Raw genomic sequence first — 16,782 nt, forward strand, 5'->3', positions numbered from 1 at the left:
AATAACCATAAAGAAAAACGGGCAAAAAGGGTGAAGACAGCTTGTGGAAAAGGATACATAAATGGCTCAGGAACTCACGAACAGAAGCATGCTCAAGACGCAGTAAGATACAGTGTCTCACCCGCCAGCCTGGCACGTATCTGTACGGAGTTTGTGAGGAAGCAGGGGGAGAGGAATCTCAGTCCTGGCGGGTGGGAATGTCGGCTGGAGTTTTAGCAACAACTATCAAAATGGAGTTCATCTTTGAGCCTACCTTTGACCGATAAAAATTTCTTTTTTAAAAGATTTTATTTTTGACCGATAAAAATTTGAGCCTACCTTTGGGTTTTGAACAATGTGAATACATTTCCTTTTCAAAACAAGAATTAAAATATAAAATGTAAAATGTGTACACTCTCTGGTAACTCTGGGGCCAGATTCTGCGGCTGCATTCGTGCCCTCGAACGAGGACGTGTGCGGGAAGGCATTCACCTCGCTGGTTCTTAGACTGGCCGCAGACGGACCCACAGCGTCTCCGTCCAGCCCACACTGGCCGGCGGACGCGGGTGCTGACGTGGGCCAGTTTGTACAGAGGGGTGAGAAAAGCAAAGTACTGGCAGAGCCTGCAGTGTGCTGCCAGTCGATGAATATCTCTGTGGATTTGCTTACCTACGTGTACAAAATATTCCTGGAAGAACACCAAACTCTAGCAACAGTTTGTCTCCAGGGAGGGAAACTAAGAAGTAGGGAGGGGTGGGCTCTGGCCAGGGGGCTCAGTTCGTTCGAGGGTCGTCCCTGCACGACAAGGCTGCCGGTTCTGTGCCCAGTCAGGGCACAGATGAGAATCAACCTATGGATGCCTAAATAAGGGAAACAACAAGTTGGTATTTCTCTCTCTCTAAAATCAATAAATAAAAATTTTAAAAAGAACTAGGGAAAGTGGGAGAGAGACCTCAATCCTTTGTGTGGCTCACCTTACCGTGGTCCAGAATCACTCCGTAAGATAACACAAACAAATACAGCAAACGACCAACTAAAGATTTAAAAAATGTAAAGTGAAGCCATGTAAGAAAAAAGTAAATAATGTAAGCCACGTAGTACAGTGGCTGGCACACGGGGGCACCCCATCAGGCCCCGGGTTTACGGTGGACGTTCCAGAAACAACTGGCTGCTGCTGCATCCCCCACGTGGCCGGGAAGGCCCAGACGCTGGCGAATCTTCTGCGGATGCCAAGGCCCCTGAGAAGCGTCAACCCTGGGCTTGCCCAGCGCGTCAGGGCCAGGCAGTGCCAGGAGAGGGGAGGAGGCACGTGACAGATTCTCACTGAGGTGAGGGACAGGGAGCTGAAGGACGCAGACTGGAGACCCCTCGCAGCACCCCTCCTGAGCCCTGGGCCCCCGGTGGCCCTGGGTGCATGTCCCCCTGACAGGGGTACGTGGTAGAGCCTAGGCTCAGGGAAGGGGGAGTGAGCAGGGAGTGAGCATGCTCTGCCTGCCTCGGCTTCTCCCCGAGTATATTGAGACCGCTGGGTCCCAGCGCGCTGGGCACCGTGTGGGTGGGAGAGGGCAAAATCACAGCAAGGTTCCGCCTACAACTGCTGAGGCCCAGCCATAGCTTGAACTGGGGAGCAAACCTGAGATGTTTGGCAATTGTCCAAGGTGATCTGTACGGCCAGGCCAGTCTTTCTCACCAGCTTTTCACCTCACCCCGGGGGCTTAGTCCTGGGCCTGGCCGCCCGTCATCACCCCACTGGGTGCGGCCACCCTGCACTTCCACTCCTCTGCCCTCAGTGGTGGAGGGTGCTGTCCCCAGGTGGCAGAGCCAGCAGTGCACTCACAGGGCGTCTGGGTGGAAGGCGGCCTCCCGTGTGTCGGAGGCGGCAGGCCACAGGGCAGGCCGGGGTTAAGAGTCTCTCTCCTCATGCACTGAAAACCCTGCTCCTCTAGTCCACAAGCAGAGGAAACTCCAGCTGCGTTTGTGCAGGGCCTTTGGAGCCTGGGGCTTTCCGGTGACATGGGAACTAGGGCTCTGCAGTCCAGGGCCTAGGCTCTGTGATTCCCAGGACAGCATGACAATACCCAGGGGACAGTGGAGGGCCAGGTGCCCCTGCCAATGCCCCGTCCGCAGGCAGCCCCACATCAGAGGTGGGCAGGGTGCAGGCAGTGGCTGGGGCTGAAACAGGTCAGAGGCACCTGGGCTGCTCCTTTCTCAGAAGCAGGCTGAAGGCCTACCAGCCACGAGACACTTGAGAACCCAAGTGCAGCTCTGCCACTGAAGCCCTGCCCAGGGACTGGCTGCCCTCCCCTGACAGCCCGGCCAATGCCAGGACTAGGGCCGCATGGCGAGTCCTTGGTGGCTGTCAGTTTAGTGCCACACTCAGCGAGCCGCAGTTGCAGGGTGGGGAGCTGCCTGCCCGGACAGGCCTGGTGCGCAGCCTGCCTGCCAGAGCTCGCCCCCCAGAGCTGCTCCCAGCAGCTTCCCTGATGGCAGGGAGCTGAAGAACACCAAAAGGAACATCAAAAGGCCAACATCAAAAGGCCAGACGGAGTCTGCTCGGGTAGAGCTGGGATCGGGGTGGGAGAGGTGCCAGGGAGACCAGTATTTTAAGGGCAGGGCAGGGAGAAGCACGCTGTCCTCAGAGCACCAGGGGAGGCGCTGCCACTGGGCTTGACCCTGGGCTCCAGGGGCCCCAGACCCGACCAGAAGAGCCTCAGGCAGGACCTGACACACTGGCCAGGGACAGGCTTGATGTCATCGTTTTTATTCACTTTCTCTTTTTGAAAATAAGAGTAAACATACAATATATAGTCTCTATTTATATATATATTAGACAGCAGGGCTCGGAAAACCACCCTCAACCACTGGGAGGCAGGTTTCCATTCTGACATCTGGTGGAACGGGAAAGAAGTGGCCGTGATTGCCAAAAGCAGAATCTTTATTATTAAACAGCGGTAACAGGAGAACCTAATGCTCTGTCAGACAGCGCTGACGCCTGGAAGGCCAGGAAGAGGGCAGCAGACACTAAGGAGAAATCCCAAAGAGACCCTGGGCAGGCGCACCCCGCTTGCCTGCGTTCCCCGTCCCTCAGCCCTGTCTCTGCTGGGAGCGCAGGGGACACCGAGGAATGTGTCATAGGCAGTGACGGTCCTCGGGGGGCACGAGGGGCAAGGGCGTGGGGGTGGGGGGTGTGCAACCGCCAGGGGAGCAGGAGTCTGGGCAGAGCCTCTGGGAGCTCCTGCCGGGTCTTCCCCATGCAGGTGGGCTCTCGGGAGGCCGTGGCTCAGCTGGTGTGACTGCTGGGCCCCAGGCTGGGCGGATGCAGGGAGAGGGTAGGGTTGCAGGACCTGGGAACCCCACACTCTGACAGAGCAGCTCTCCTGGTACCAAGGGGACCCTCCCTGTGCACTGGGACAGTATGGAAGGGCCCATCCCATGAGGGCGGGCTGTGGGGGAGGGCTGTTAACACCAACCCAAGAGAGACTGAGGGGCAGGGTGCTTCCTGGGCTGGGAGCCTGAGAAGGGAACCCTTGTACCTGCCCTCAGGCATCAGAAAAAGAAAGAGAACTCTGGGTCACCCTGTCCAGCGTCTGCGACTGCTCTGTCTCTGTCTCCTTTGGTCCCCTCCTCACTGATCCTAAATGTCAGCAGCAACGGAAGAAGGGAGCCTCCCGGCTCGGGAACACACTGAGGTCTCATTCTAGGAGGGGTGCCGCCCTGCCCTCAGGAGCAGGGAGCCCTGGGGGTGGCTAGGAGCCTCGCCAGGCCCCTCCTGGGAGGAGGCGCTGTCACCCCGAAGGGAGCTCCTCAGTGGGCTGGCGGAAGGCTGGGGCGGGCTGTGGCCGGGGCCTCAGTTCTTGAGGATGGTCTCGTAGGCCTGGCACACGTGCTGGGACACCTCTGGCGCTCGGCACTTCAGGGAGAGCTGCAGGGGAGAGAAGGGCTGCCTCACTCCCGGGGCTCCTCTCGGGGCAGTCATTTACCAGGCTGGGAAGGAGCACGTGGGGACGGCAGAGAGGGTAGGGACCAGATGGAAGTGTGGTACGCACACGTGGCCTGGTGGCAGCAGTGCGGCTGGGGCAGATGTGCGGTGAAGGAGAGGGGGCGGCTGCCACAGCCAGCCGGGTGTGGACCAAATATACTTGCAGCCCACACACCTGCTGTCAGCCAGCCACCCCAGCCCTCCGGCAAGCAACGTGAATCAGCAGCCGGAGCTGTGAGGGAGTGCCTGGCCCCCACCCTGCGGAGCTGCCAGGTCCCCATAGTCTATGGGGGACTGAGGTCCCTGAGGAGGCACAGGGCCTGGGCAGGAGCAGGTTTCTGCTCTGGGAGATGGTGGGGGCCTGCGGTTCCCTCCTGCTTTTCTGCACAGGAAGCAGGCCTGGTAGACACTTTGCAACATGAGCCTGGAAAGCACAGGCAGAGGAGAGACAAGTGCCACAACCCTTCTGCCAGAATTGCTGCTTCTGAAGGGTGCACTTAGGAAGGGGAGGGGCAGATGGAGCTCCAGAAATCAGTTAGCAGTGGCCCTGGGGGCCCCAGTCTCCTCTGAAGGGCTTTGTGCACACCATGCGTGCTGGGAAGCACCAAGGGGTCCACTGAGGGCAGCGTGTTCTCCTGCCTGCAGCCTGCATGTGTGTCTGCCTGGATTTGGGGGCCAGCAGGGTGAGAAGAGGCCAGGAGAGCCAGGGGTGCACCAGAGCCAAGCTGGGAGACGGGTGTGCAAGGTGTGACTGGGGAGGACAGAGGGGAAAGAGGAAGAGAAGGGCAATCTGCTAACCTCCAAGTCCTGCACCACGGGCACCAGCAGGGAAGGTGGACATGCAGCAACCAAACATAGGGAGACCGAAATTACCATCACCGCAGCCACCGCCAGGCCCCCACCCACCCCCAGAGCCAACACCACCAGCAGGGCCCAGGGAGCAGTGACTGGAGGGCCATGCCTGCCAGAGACGCGGGCACCGGGGAAGGAGCAGAGCCTGGTGCTCTCTGGGGCCTGGAACAGCACCCTGGCCTCCAGGACAACGACACACTACACAGAAGCCATGTCTTGACTGGGCTCCGCCTCAAAGACTGGGAAGGACGTGCTGCTCGGAATCACGGTCCTTCTGGGGGGCGCTCAGGCAGGCAGGGCAGCAGGGCCGGGGCCTCCTCCCAGGTAGGCCAACCGTGCCGCCTCACGGGGCCCATGTTTACAGAATCTTCTAGTTCAATTTACTGTTTTGAGACCCAGTTTGGTGTTTTGTCTGGGCAACATGATGGGGCTGAGTTGAGAGCTTTCTAAGGTCCTTTATAGGGACAGAATTTGGGTGCTGGTTGGCACCAGGCTCAAAGGGACTCCAGCCTAGTTGGGCTAGACTGTCCCCCATCAGAGCTACCCCCAGGCCTGAAATAGGGAGGTAGAGGCCTCAGGGCTGGCAGAGCAGGGGGGTGGGGGCCTCACCATGAAGTTGGGGTTGCCTGGCTGGATGCGCAGCTCCGCCAGCACCCAGATGCCATTGGTCAGCTTCAGGGACTGGTAGAGCATGTCCTGACCCTCCACGTTCCTCTTGGCAACCGTGAAGATGTTGCTGCTCTGCAGCCTGCTGCTCGCGGCCTCTGGGGTAGAAAGGCGCCCCAGTCAGCGGCAGGGGAGGGACAGGGTACAGGTGAAGGGCAGAGTGGATGGGGTGGGGGAGGTGCTCAGGAGTCCTACCCGCGTTGAGGGGGCAGTCCCTGATCTGGAACTGGGCTTCGTTCTCGTTGGGAATGTCCTTCCACGTGGCCAGGAACATCTGCCGCTCTGGGGACGGGGGTGGGGAGGAAAGATGGGACCCTGATAAACTCGAGGCTGCTCAATCAATAACACCGAGCAGGAAGTGGGTCTGCCTAACGCTGAGGAGCAGCAGGAGCCCCACTGCAGCAGCTCCAGGAAGGTGGCCACTCATGCCGCCCATGAAAGATGCCGGCTTCCTGCTGCGGGGCCTGAACCTCTCCTCCCCAGCACCCACATCGCTCTCTCCTGCACTTGCCTGAGGCAGCCTGCTCCTTAGTCAGCCTGCGTTACAGGGCAAGACTGAGAGGCCAGGGAGCCAAGTGCTCCACATAGCCTGGGGCTGGAAGTGAGTCCTCTGGGCCCTAGGAGAGTCTTCTGGGGGTTCGAGCCAGGGCGCAGGAGCTGGGCATTGGGTGGGAGGCATGGCCCAGGCCCCCTGCCTCAGAGGGCTCAGGGAACAGCTGTTTAGAGGCTGAGTGAAGGCAAGGCCGAAGGGCAGAGCTGGAGAGAGCACGGCAGCCTCCCACCCCTGGCGGCACAGCCGGCCTAATGAGACTCCGGGGGCCCCAGAGAGGTGCACCCTCACTCAGGGCTCTGCCGAGAGGCCAGCTGACTCATGGACTCTGCTACTGCTATGGGACAAGGCCAACCGTCCAACTCATCTATCCCAGGGACCCCAGGGGTGACTTCCCAACTCACCCATCTTCCCGTCTTCCACAAAGAGGATGTGCAGTGGGTACAAGGTGCTGAAGTAGAAGACGTCAATGTTGTTCTTCACAGCCACCTAGAAACAGGGGCCTGAGTCCGTCCCTGATGCTTGGCTCCACTGCCAAGGCCCCAGGCAGGGCCCGCTCCCTATGCCCATACCTCCGCAGACGCCCTCACACACCTTCCTGGGGAGCCAAGCCCCTTCGTCCCCTTGGATCAGGCCTCCCGGGCATGTCTGTGGCAAGGGCACAACTCCACAGACAGCACAGGTCAGGCCCCAGACCTCCCCACGGGGCTCCTCCTCTGGGGTGGGCATGCGTGGAAAGACCGAGGTGCTCGGCCCCGCCCAGAACACACCTGGAGGTTGTTCAGAGGCTCCATCTTCATGACCGAGCCCACCGTGTTGAGAGGCAGGGAGATCTCCACCGTCTGGTTGGGGCTGAGCGGTGCATGGACCTGGAGGGGGGCTGCAGGGGCCAGGCCAAAGCTGGGGAGAGAGACGTCCCGTGGGGATGGCAAGGGGAGCAGGCTCCTTGGGCCCCAGAGCTGGGGCAGCGGTTGGCAAGAAGCCTCTCCAGTAAGCCTGCCTCTCCCCAGGACCATGCCCAAGCCAGGAAGACAGACTCCTACCCGCCCCTCCACCCCTCAATGGCCACGTGGGCTGGCTGCAGCCTCGGCCTCACAGGGCTAGGCACGGGGCAGACCCAGGTGAGCATGGCCTTGGCCTGTCCTTCAGAGCGCCATCTCAGACCAGGGGCCTATAAGCATCTTTGCACTGCAAACTCTGAGACTGCCCAAGTCGCTGTTGCCAATTCCCACCTCCCAGGAGGGACCTGACTATCCCACGTGACACACAGGTCTTACTGTCTGGGTCAGAGCTGGCCACACACCCGATGGCCAGAGACACTTGAGAAAGCCCTGCTTCTCGGGGAAGTGGCACGGGGACAAATCGGGAGGAGCCCCGTGAGTGTGAGAGGTTCCCCTGCACGGGCTCCAGTTGCTCCGTCACCATGGTACTGAGGCTGTGAACTGTGTGATGCTGTACCAACTCCTATCCGCATAAAGTGTGACAGGTGTACAGCCCCCCAGCTTCCAGATGGAGACTTGGGGTGGCGGGCAGGCCCATGCCCAGACCCCTCGGGGTGAATGGCACTGCTGAGATCCAGAGCTTCAGCTGTCTGACCCCACCCCGTGTTCTGCCCGCAATGGCAGTGGGGCCTGCCTGAGACACAGCAGGAGACGACACAGGGACGCTCAGGCCCTTGAGGTGGCCCAGCGCCGCAGGCTTTCCTGGGAGCTCCGCCACTGCTGCTGTGTGACCTCTCTGAGCCCAGGTGTCATGATGTACTGAAAGGGGAGTAATGGCATCAGCCTCACTGGACTGGCAGGTGCCTCAAGTGAGACAATACTCTGAAAGCCCTTGGCACAGGCCCGAGAACCTACGAAGTTTTCAATACACAGTGAGTTTGTCATGAGCAATCACTGGGACCACCCCTAGGAGCTTGCAGCGTTGTTTCTGTGGCCTCCAGGGCCGTGTGAGGCTCAGCGGCAGAGCAGCTGCCCCCTTCTGGTCTGGCAGAGGGTCAGGACTCGCCAGCCCGCAGGCCCTCCCTGAGGAAGCAGCCCCTTCAGTCAACTTCTTAGAGGCTCAGTTTGCTCATCACTAGAGCCGCTCAGGAAGAAGGATCATCAGGAGAGGCTGCCCGGGCTCCCCAGAGAGCTGGGCCTAGCTGGCCTGGTCCAACCAAGAACACCATGACTGAGCCAGACGGGAGAGCTTCCCCAGTGATCCCCAGTGCAGGGGACCAGGTCGCGGGGTGAGGGACCCGGAGCTGTCACTGCTCCCAGAGGCCCTGACAGTTTAATTTTGCCACATGGGGGAGGCTGGCAGGCAGGTCTCCTCCCCGTCAGCCTTTTCAAGCTGGGGGCAACTTGGGCCTGGAAAGGAGGCTCCAAGCTCCTGTCATGTAAGGTGTTTGCCAAAGGCAGGCTCCTCGACTGGAGCTGAGGTTTTGGGGCAGGGGAAGGAGGCAGTAAACAGAGGAGAAACCCTACCCCTCTGCCCAGTATCCTGGAGTCCACATTAAGGGGGGAAACTAGAGAATTTTGGCCTATGTATGGTTGTGAGGAATACCCGCCTTCACCAGAGAAAAGGTGCCACGCCCCTGGCAGCCCTGCCCTGCCCTGTGGTCTCCAGTGGGGGGCTCCTGGAAGGCTACCCCAGGAGCTCACCTGTTGCGGTTGAACTGGATGGCGAAGTCGGTCATGACCTGCAGGGCCTTGTTGGTCAGCTGCAGGTCCATGGAGATGGAGCCCACCTGGCGGGTGAAGGTGCCCAAGATCTCCAACCCTTTGGCTTTCATGGCCGGGAGCCAGACCTGCAGGGAAGACGGTGGGGACAGAGCTGGGGTTTGCCACTTCCTCAGCACTCAACAGCCCACCTGAGGGTCCTTCCTCAATCTCCTCTGTACCCTGGAGGTGCCCCCCAGACTGAACACCCCTGCCTCCAGTACCGAGGAAAGACCATGTGCATCTCCGGAGCATGATCCTGTATGGCCCGCCCATGGCCGCCGCCATGAGAGCCACTCTGGGCAGGGAGGTGCTAAGGGTGCCCAAGGCTGACCAAGTCTTCCGAGGTCAAAGAGACACTCAGGAAGCAGGGCTGAGGAGGGTGAGGACGCAAGCCAGCCTCCTGATGAGCCAAGGAGAGCGGAGAGCTCAAGGCCATCCTGGGCCTCGGCCAGGGCCTCGGGCCTCCCTGGCCATCACCGCCTGTTCTCTCCCGCAGAAGGCGGGGCTGGCCTTTAACGGTTGAAACTGGTCAGACCAAGGACAGTACCTCAGAGGCCCCCTGGCCTGGCAGTCTGCTGTTTGGCTGCCTTTGTCGTCTGAGTCTCAGCTTCAGAGCTGCCTCCTCAGGGGAGCCACCCCCAGGCTCCTTCCCTAGTGGTATTCGGGGCGTGTTTGCTGAGCAAAGAACTTGAATTCAAGCCCTGCCCACGAAGGACATCTGCTGGAGCCATCCTGCGGATGTGCAAACGCCTCTCAGGTCCTCGTTCTCACTCAGATGGCTCACGGCAAGGGTGAAAGGCTCTGGCCCCTCAGCAGCTTCCCCAGGTCCCACGACAGCAAACGTCCCACCATCTCTCAAGTTGCCAGCACCTGGAACCCCAGAACCACCTGTGCAGCGGCCCCCTCAGCCCACCCTGACTCCTAGGCCACCACCGTGTAGCCTGAGTCCTGTCAGTGCCACCACCTCCAGACTGCTGCCAGGTTCCTGGCTTCGTCCCTCTCTGCAGGTGTCCCCTGTACCTGAGTGCCCATCAGAGTTCACCAGGTAAGACGGCAGCCATCTGGTGGCCGGCCGAGTTCCTCTTTCTCCTATTTCCAGAGCGGCTAAAGACCCCCTTTAATAGGTGAGGCTGATAGTGACACCTTAAAAATCCCTCCAATCCTGCAAGCACTTGTGCTGCCCACGGCTGCCACGGCCTGGTGCCTGCCACCCTGGGCTCGGCTGGTGCCTGCTCTGTTAGCACCCACATCCGCCGCTCCGATTGGTAAGTGTGTCCCAGAGCCCACCCCCACTGTGCTGCTAACCCTGCTCATCCTTCGGGTTCCCTGGACAAATCTGAGGGTGACATCAGATTTGGCTTTAGTTCTCCACTGTGACCTGGCAAATAGCACTGGGAGGGTGCAAGTATGGTGACTTCCCTGTGCCCTGACCCTTCACCAGGCCTCCTTTCCCAGGTTCTTGCAGAACTGGCTCTCTGTCACTGTGCCTTACTGCTGAGGGTGGGGACTTCATCTCTTGGTCACTGTGTGTTCATAGAGTCTAGCACCAACCTCAACATTTACTAGAAGAACCAATGAACTGTCACCACCCACTAGTTCAAATGCTTGAGGAATTTCAAGTTCTAGAGCCTCATCCCCTTAACCAGGAAGGCTGGAGAATGTGTTTGTCCTACAGGCAGGGAGGGCAAATGCACATGGACTAACGATTTTAGGTAGTCGCGGCGCTGTTAGGAAAATGTAGACGACATACCTACTCCTTCTGAAGAAAGAGCACCCACACCCAAGAACCTCCTGTGCCTAAATAGTGGGCAAAGTCCCGCTCACGTTGCAAGGAATCCTCTCCCAGGCAGCCTGCCTTGATTCCTGCTGACCTGGTGATCCCCGCACCTCTCATTTCAGAACTCACTGTTGGTACACCCACCTTGCCCTCCACTAAGAGGAAGCAGTGATAACATCTGTTTCAATGAACACAGCGCTCCCTCAGGGTCAGCACCCTGAGGGCCAGCTCTAGGCTTCGTATTCCTGGCAGCTGTGCAATGGCGGGTAAGGGCCGGCACCTGCAGGGCTGCACGAGACTTTCCTGCTCCTCTGTCACCTGGTGCCTCCTGCCTGTAACACTGGGCTTCTAACACACACAGGTCGGCCTCGTGCACCGGTGTAGCCAATCTGTGTAGTCATTAGTCAACTCAACACTTTTTACCTCCTTTCATGTCTGTGTATGTTCTCTCCACTCCTACTGATTCTGACAACCCACGACATTAAAAGGCAAGCACTCAGGACATTTAAAAACACTTTGCGATTTGATCACATAGGAGTTGGGAGCACAGATGTTGGTGCTACCTCCCACTCCCTGCATTCAGTTTGTCTCAGTCACTTACCAGCTATGTGACCTCAGGCAAAAGCACTCAGATTTCTCAACCGCAAATGGGAATAACAGCACCATAAGGCTGCTGGGAATGATCCGGTGGGATGGGTCCATGCCATACTTGCGCAGTCCCTGGCACAGACGTGTGCAGCCGCCAGCACTGGACATGCTGTTTGCTGTGGGCCGCTCAGGCCCAGATCCTGCCTGGGGGCTCCAGCTACCATTGCTGCAGGCACAGCTGGTACACCTGGTGCGGCCAGGGCAGGTACTGCCTCTCGGCCCCTTAGTCATGATAAAGATGTCACTGTGCCCTTGAAGCCCAGCTCTGGGGAGGGGAACTTGGAAGAAAAAGAGGGGCCCTAGGCAGGAACAAAACGGCAGACACGGTGTCTGACTTGAGTGTTACGAGGAGGTCAGGTCAGGTCAGGTCAGGTCTGTCTCCACTGGCAGCTTCCCTGACGGTCAGGGTGCAGCCCGCACCCTGCCTTCCTTACCTCCAGGCCTACATGTCTGTGAGCCCCAAGCTCAACCCTCCTTCCTTTGCCCTTCTCATCTCAGAAAATAACGCCTCCCTTCACCCTACTGCCCGAGCCAGAGTCACCCTCCTCAGCAGCCCCCACACCCTGCCAGTCCTACCTCTCGGGGAGCTCTCTAGTTCAGCCTCTTGCCTCCATCCCCTAAGGCACCTTCCTTGTCCAGGCTGCCTTTGGCACGCATCACTTCCTGCCGGTGTCCTCCCCGGGCTCCTTGTTCCTGCTCGCCCCCTGCCGACCTGGCCTCCGCACTGTAGCCACAGCCATCTCTCTCAAGTGCCAGCCTTCCGATGGCACCCGTTGCACCAGGATGGAGAGCAGTCCCTCAGAGTCCGGTGATGCCAACCTCACCAGCTTCCTCTCTCCTTAATCTCCCCAGATCTCTGTGTAGCCAGGCGTCTCCAGAGGGCACTGCTCCTTGGTAGCATAGGAGGCATTTGTGGGGGATCTTTAGGCAGCACAATGGCGGGGAAGCATTGTCTTCAGCGGACCGGGGTCAGAGATGCTGGACATGCTGCCCAGGGTCAGCAGTTCCCACAATGAGCAATTGTTTTGCGTGGGTTTGACATTCCCTAAAACTGCCAGAGCTTAACTGTGGTAAAAATCAAGGGAAGCCTGTTCTTTGTTTTGTTGGAACTGGACTGGGAGTCAGCCACCACTGCAGCTACACCACTCGTGGCACCCATGTGGCCCTCACGGTGACTCTGTCCTGCTGCCAGCAGCCAACGACTTCATCAGGTCTTCTGGGGTGGGTGTGCCCCCCAGCCTTTCTGACATTGAATTACACTACTTTTCTTCCTTTTCCTCCATGCAGTGGTAGCATCTTATTATAAAAATTGTACATGTAGGTAGGTGCTCAGCCCACAGATCTCATTCAAGGGTAGGAGAGGAAGGGGTGTCACAAAATGTCTATTAGCGACGAGAGGCCCTGGGTCGGACAGCACTGAGAAGCACTCCTCCAGCCAGATGGGACTCCGGCCAGTTCCCTAGAAGGTTCTAGGCTCTCCCCTCACCTCCAAACTTTCCCACAGGCTCTGCCCAACTAGGCCAGGCTCATTCTGTCTGGATCCACAGGCCTAAGCTCCAGGCCCCCGCTGGGACGCCCTTCCCTGACCTAGCATCTGTTCCCTGTGCTCCCACAGCTCCCAGTGGCCCTTGGCATTGTGCTGGGAAACCACTGCTCCTGGAGCCCATCCCTGCCGGTCTGAGCAGAATCCATGGAAGGGGCCACGTAAGGAGCCTGCACACCAGTCTCTACCTTCTCTCTGCTCTTGCCACAAGAAGGGGCATGGTACTTACTGCTTTGGGGGCCACATATGATCCTGACAAGGTGCCCACGCCACTGGTCAGGTCAAAGAGGTCACTCAGGCCACTGCCCATGGGTGCACCTAGGTTGGCTGGTACTGTTGCTGCTGGGGGTGTCACGAAGTTGGGGCCCCCGATCTGGAAAGGCAATGGAAGGCATCAGAGGCAGACAGGGTCATCAGGGGCCTGGGATGAGTGGAGCCACCTGGCTCTTTAGAAAACAAGGGGGCGGGACAGGAGGGGGTCCCACAAGGTTGCTGTCAACCTACTTTTCAGTTGCAGAAACAAGACAGTGAGATGGGTGAAGACGGGTGGAGCCATCCCATGCCCTGCAAATCTTGAGTCTTGGAGGTGACCTCTGGGAAAGCTGAGGACACTTGCAAACTAACACTCAGCCCACGGATAAGAGGGGTACCAGAGGCACACCTTTGTGAGGGGCTGTGCTAAGGAGATAGGAGTGTGCCCTCCAGGATATCAGAGAGTGGCCATGGGGACAGAGAGGGCCAGCAATCTTTAGGACAAAAAGGCAACTTTGTCATAGGGTAGTGAGGACGGGATGAGGGGTTCATGGATTGGGGGGCCTGGTGGCAGCTGGATGCCAGGCGGTCAAAGCAGAGGCTGCCAGGACACTGGAAAGAAGGCCAGGGAGGGACTGCTTTGACATCATCTGACCCTTGGGATGTTAGACCAGTGCTCTCAGGAGGAGCAGGGACGAAGGCTTGGTGACGCAAGGGTTGAACCGTACCCCTTCAGGCTCATCCCCCATCTCCAAGCAGAAGCAGGCAGGGTGAAGAGAAGAGGCAGCCACATGCAGAGAGAAAAGCCAGGAAGGAAGACGCAGAGAGAGATGGGAGGAGAGGAGAAGGAAAGAGAAAAGATTAGTTACTGCTGCCCCATCCCAGATGAGTCTGGTGCAAGGCTGTGCCAGGCCTAGAAGGGGCCCAGACTATTTCTATAATGAGCACCACCCCCTTGGTTACCCACCACCCACATCCTAGGCCACAGCCCTTCCCACCTCTTCCTGTGTCACAGGCTTGGGGGACCTGAGTTGGGCTGGCTACGGGACAGGGGCTCTGCTACCCCCTCTACCTGGTTCTACCCGCTGCCTGATGAAGTTCCTGGGAGAGACCAAGGCCAGTCTCACCACCCCATTGCTACAGGGGAACACTGTCCCTGTCCTGTAACGGGCTAGTCTCAGCCCTGCCAGGCTGTTGTCTCCAGATGCTGCAGGGTTGGGAGATTAGTGGACACAGGTCTGGCTCCTCCAGCCTCACAGGGCTAAGGCACCTGTAGGGTCAGACTCGGGAAAAGGGGCCAGACGGGGCTCAGTAGCCTGACAGAGGGCTAAGTCCTGTGTCTGCCATTTGACAGCTGTGCTCTCCTGGAGGGACAGTCTCCTGACCTCTGTAAGCCTCAGTTTTCTCACCTACAAGCAGAGAGCTACAGGATGACCTTCACAGGCAAAGGTACCTGGTTGGTGCCTGGCACAGAGAGGGCATTCAGTGATTGCTTCTCTGAAGATCATTACCAATGTCATCCAGAGGAGCTACCAGGACATACCAGGCTGTCAAGGCCACCGCCAAGAAGGTCCACAGCTCCCATTTGCACCGAGGAGGTAGCCAGGGGTGGGCCACTCACTGGGGGGCCAAGGTCCAGGTTGAGGAGGTCACCCAGCAGGTCACCCTGGGCAGGAATGACATCTGGCTGCTCACCAGAGGGTGGGCCAGCAGGGGCAGTCTCAGGGCTCTCTGTGCTCTCGTTCCTTTGAGGACACAGGAGGGAGAGAGAGGATCAGAAGGGCTGGGGGCAGACTATCTCAGGGAGGTCTGAGCCCCCAGTCTCCAGGGCCCTCCCAGGACAGGCACTGGGTCTCCTCACTGTCTCACGGGGACTGTCCACGCCTTCCCTTCCTTCCCGGCCCCCTGCCTCATCCATTTTTCTGCTCTTCAGGAGATGCAGCTTCGAGGGGATGAAAGAAGGGTCTGTATTTCCACTACTCGGTCCATTCTTCAGAGAAGACTGGACACCAGTGCCCAGAGGGCTGGGCAACCAGGCCAAAGCAGCCACCTGGGAGTGGCAGAGGAGGAAGGTGAGAACAGCGCTCCGGAATCAGACAGAATCGGGTCCGAGCCCAGTTCTGTTGGCTGTGGGATACTGCACCAGGCACTCAACTCTCTGTGCCTGCTGCACTCATCTGTCAGGTAGGGACATCTCTCAGATCCGTTGTCAGGATCAAATGAGATCACCCAGTCAATGCCTGGTGAGTAGGAAGCATTCAGTAAAGGCTGCCAGAATTATAATCTTCCTCAGACCCAAGCCTGCCAGGGGACACCACACAGAGCCTGGGCCCCCACGCTACTGAACTGAGAGACCCGGCGGGAAGGCTCAGCCCGGCAGCTGGCCCACTTCACTCACGAGGCGGTGCGGGGTGGCAGGCTCTTATGCACAACGCCCCGGCCTCCCTCCACGAAGGCACTGGGCGGCTTGTGATAGACGGAGGCCAGTGTGCCGATGTAGCAGATGAGCTCGTCCAGCAGTGTCGGCTCGATGAGGTCCGTCTCTTCTGAGATGAGTGGCTTCTCCGCCAATACCACCTCCTTGGCAGCCACCGGGTCCGTGGAGAGCAGGCGCCAATAGATGTAGCCACGGTCCCGCAGGTCCGGGTTGTCCGAGTCCTTGGGGAGTAATGAGAAGCTCATGGAACTCAGAGGAGAGGCACTGGGTGAGGGGAAAGGGACGTGTGTTTAAACACACCCGACCCAGCACCCGCCTCTGGCCGCCGCCGATTTTCCACTCTAGCCCACTCTAGCAGTCCGTGCCCACTCCACTCTCTATGGACAGTCTGCCCTCTGGTTCTCATAGTTTTCCTCTCCTTGCTCATTTAGTCTGTCCCAGCTCACCACCCGACCCCATTCCATCCTGATTTGTTTGCGACTGGGCTTTGTGAGCAGGGATCCCGGATCGCTCCAGGGCCAAACCCACAGTGGTGCCAGTCTTAGGGGCAGACCACCCAGGTCTGGCTGCTTGGACCAAAGTGCCCCCTGTGGACTGAGAGCTGTGCTGGGCACAGCAGGGAGGCTGGGTACCCACCTGAGTGGCCAAGCTGAGGACCTGCTGCACCAGCTCCTGGGTCTCCGTTGGCTTCTTCAGAAAGAGTTTCACTATGGCTGTCAGCAGCTGCAGCTGGACCTGCAGGAAGACAGAGAAATGACAAAGAAGTGTGGGCTTCACGTGTGAAGAGCAGGACCCCCATCGAGGGCCTCAAAGAGGAAAAAGGGTGTTCAGACGTCCTGGAAGGTGAGAACAGCTTTCCTAGGTTTGGACAGCCAGAGAACACAGACTACGGTCAGCAGGGCTGTTGGCAGTGCTGAGTAGCCTAGGCCACTTAGGAAGGAGCTGGCCGCTGTACTATCTGGGGACCCTGGGCAGGCCAGGGGATGCTGCCCTGCCAAGGGTCCCAGAAACCTACAGGGCTCTGGGCCTCACAGAACCTCAAGGAGCTCACAGGTTAAAAAGGCAACATGTGTAGCCAGTATGCTCTTCCAGGGACCATCTGTCAATAAGCAGAGATGGTGCTGGTGAGGCCCAGAGGACTGGGCCGGAGGGCTCCTCTTTCGTTGAGGAGGTGTGCTTCTCCCAGAGCGTGGTAACCAGCCCTCCCCAGCCCTCTCTCAGCCTCTGCCTCTCACCTGACTGCTGCCTTCCCCCGACCTCTCTGCCCTCAGCCCGGCCAGCACCGCCTCACTCCCCCGATCTCGTGCTCGCCCCAGTCCCCTACCCTACGGTGCTGCAGCCTCCGGCACCTGCTCATCAGCACCACCTTACAGTCCTGGAAATGCTTCCTAGCG

The 16,782-nt window shown here is 58.9% G+C and overlaps 1 protein-coding gene and 1 non-coding gene across 4 annotated transcripts in view; both read right to left on the reverse strand.

Moving 5' to 3' along the window:
- Window positions 1-2,896: 2,896 nt before the first annotated feature.
- The window catches only part of AP1B1 (adaptor related protein complex 1 subunit beta 1), a 46,193-nt gene continuing 32,307 nt past the window's right edge, over window positions 2,897-16,782 (reverse strand). The window contains exons 13-24 of one of the 3 annotated variants that reach the window (XM_037153262.2): window positions 16,025-16,123; window positions 15,350-15,609; window positions 14,495-14,696; window positions 13,680-13,700; window positions 12,929-13,072; window positions 8,672-8,817; window positions 6,797-6,926; window positions 6,431-6,515; window positions 5,672-5,758; window positions 5,420-5,574; window positions 4,757-4,765; window positions 2,897-3,901 (exon numbers count right to left, since the gene is read on the reverse strand). In XM_037153262.2, the coding sequence (XP_037009157.1) occupies window positions 3,827-3,901; window positions 4,757-4,765; window positions 5,420-5,574; window positions 5,672-5,758; window positions 6,431-6,515; window positions 6,797-6,926; window positions 8,672-8,817; window positions 12,929-13,072; window positions 13,680-13,700; window positions 14,495-14,696; window positions 15,350-15,609; window positions 16,025-16,123 (1,413 nt within the window). In that variant the 3' untranslated portion in view covers window positions 2,897-3,826. The remainder of the gene's footprint in view (window positions 3,902-4,756; window positions 4,766-5,419; window positions 5,575-5,671; window positions 5,759-6,430; window positions 6,516-6,796; window positions 6,927-8,671; window positions 8,818-12,928; window positions 13,073-13,679; window positions 13,701-14,494; window positions 14,697-15,349; window positions 15,610-16,024; window positions 16,124-16,782) is intronic. The other 2 variants (XM_037153264.2, XM_037153266.2) reach the window with 2 other exon arrangements.
- Window positions 8,053-8,149, reverse strand: LOC119055189 (small nucleolar RNA SNORD125). The gene has a single exon (XR_005083650.1). It is a non-coding gene; the product is annotated as a small nucleolar RNA SNORD125 (small nucleolar RNA).

This window comes from Artibeus jamaicensis, unplaced genomic scaffold (genome assembly GCF_021234435.1).
Source record: "Artibeus jamaicensis isolate MK-2021 breed Jamaican fruit bat unplaced genomic scaffold, CSHL_Jam_final contig_525, whole genome shotgun sequence".
Classification (NCBI taxonomy): domain Eukaryota; kingdom Metazoa; phylum Chordata; class Mammalia; order Chiroptera; family Phyllostomidae; genus Artibeus; species Artibeus jamaicensis.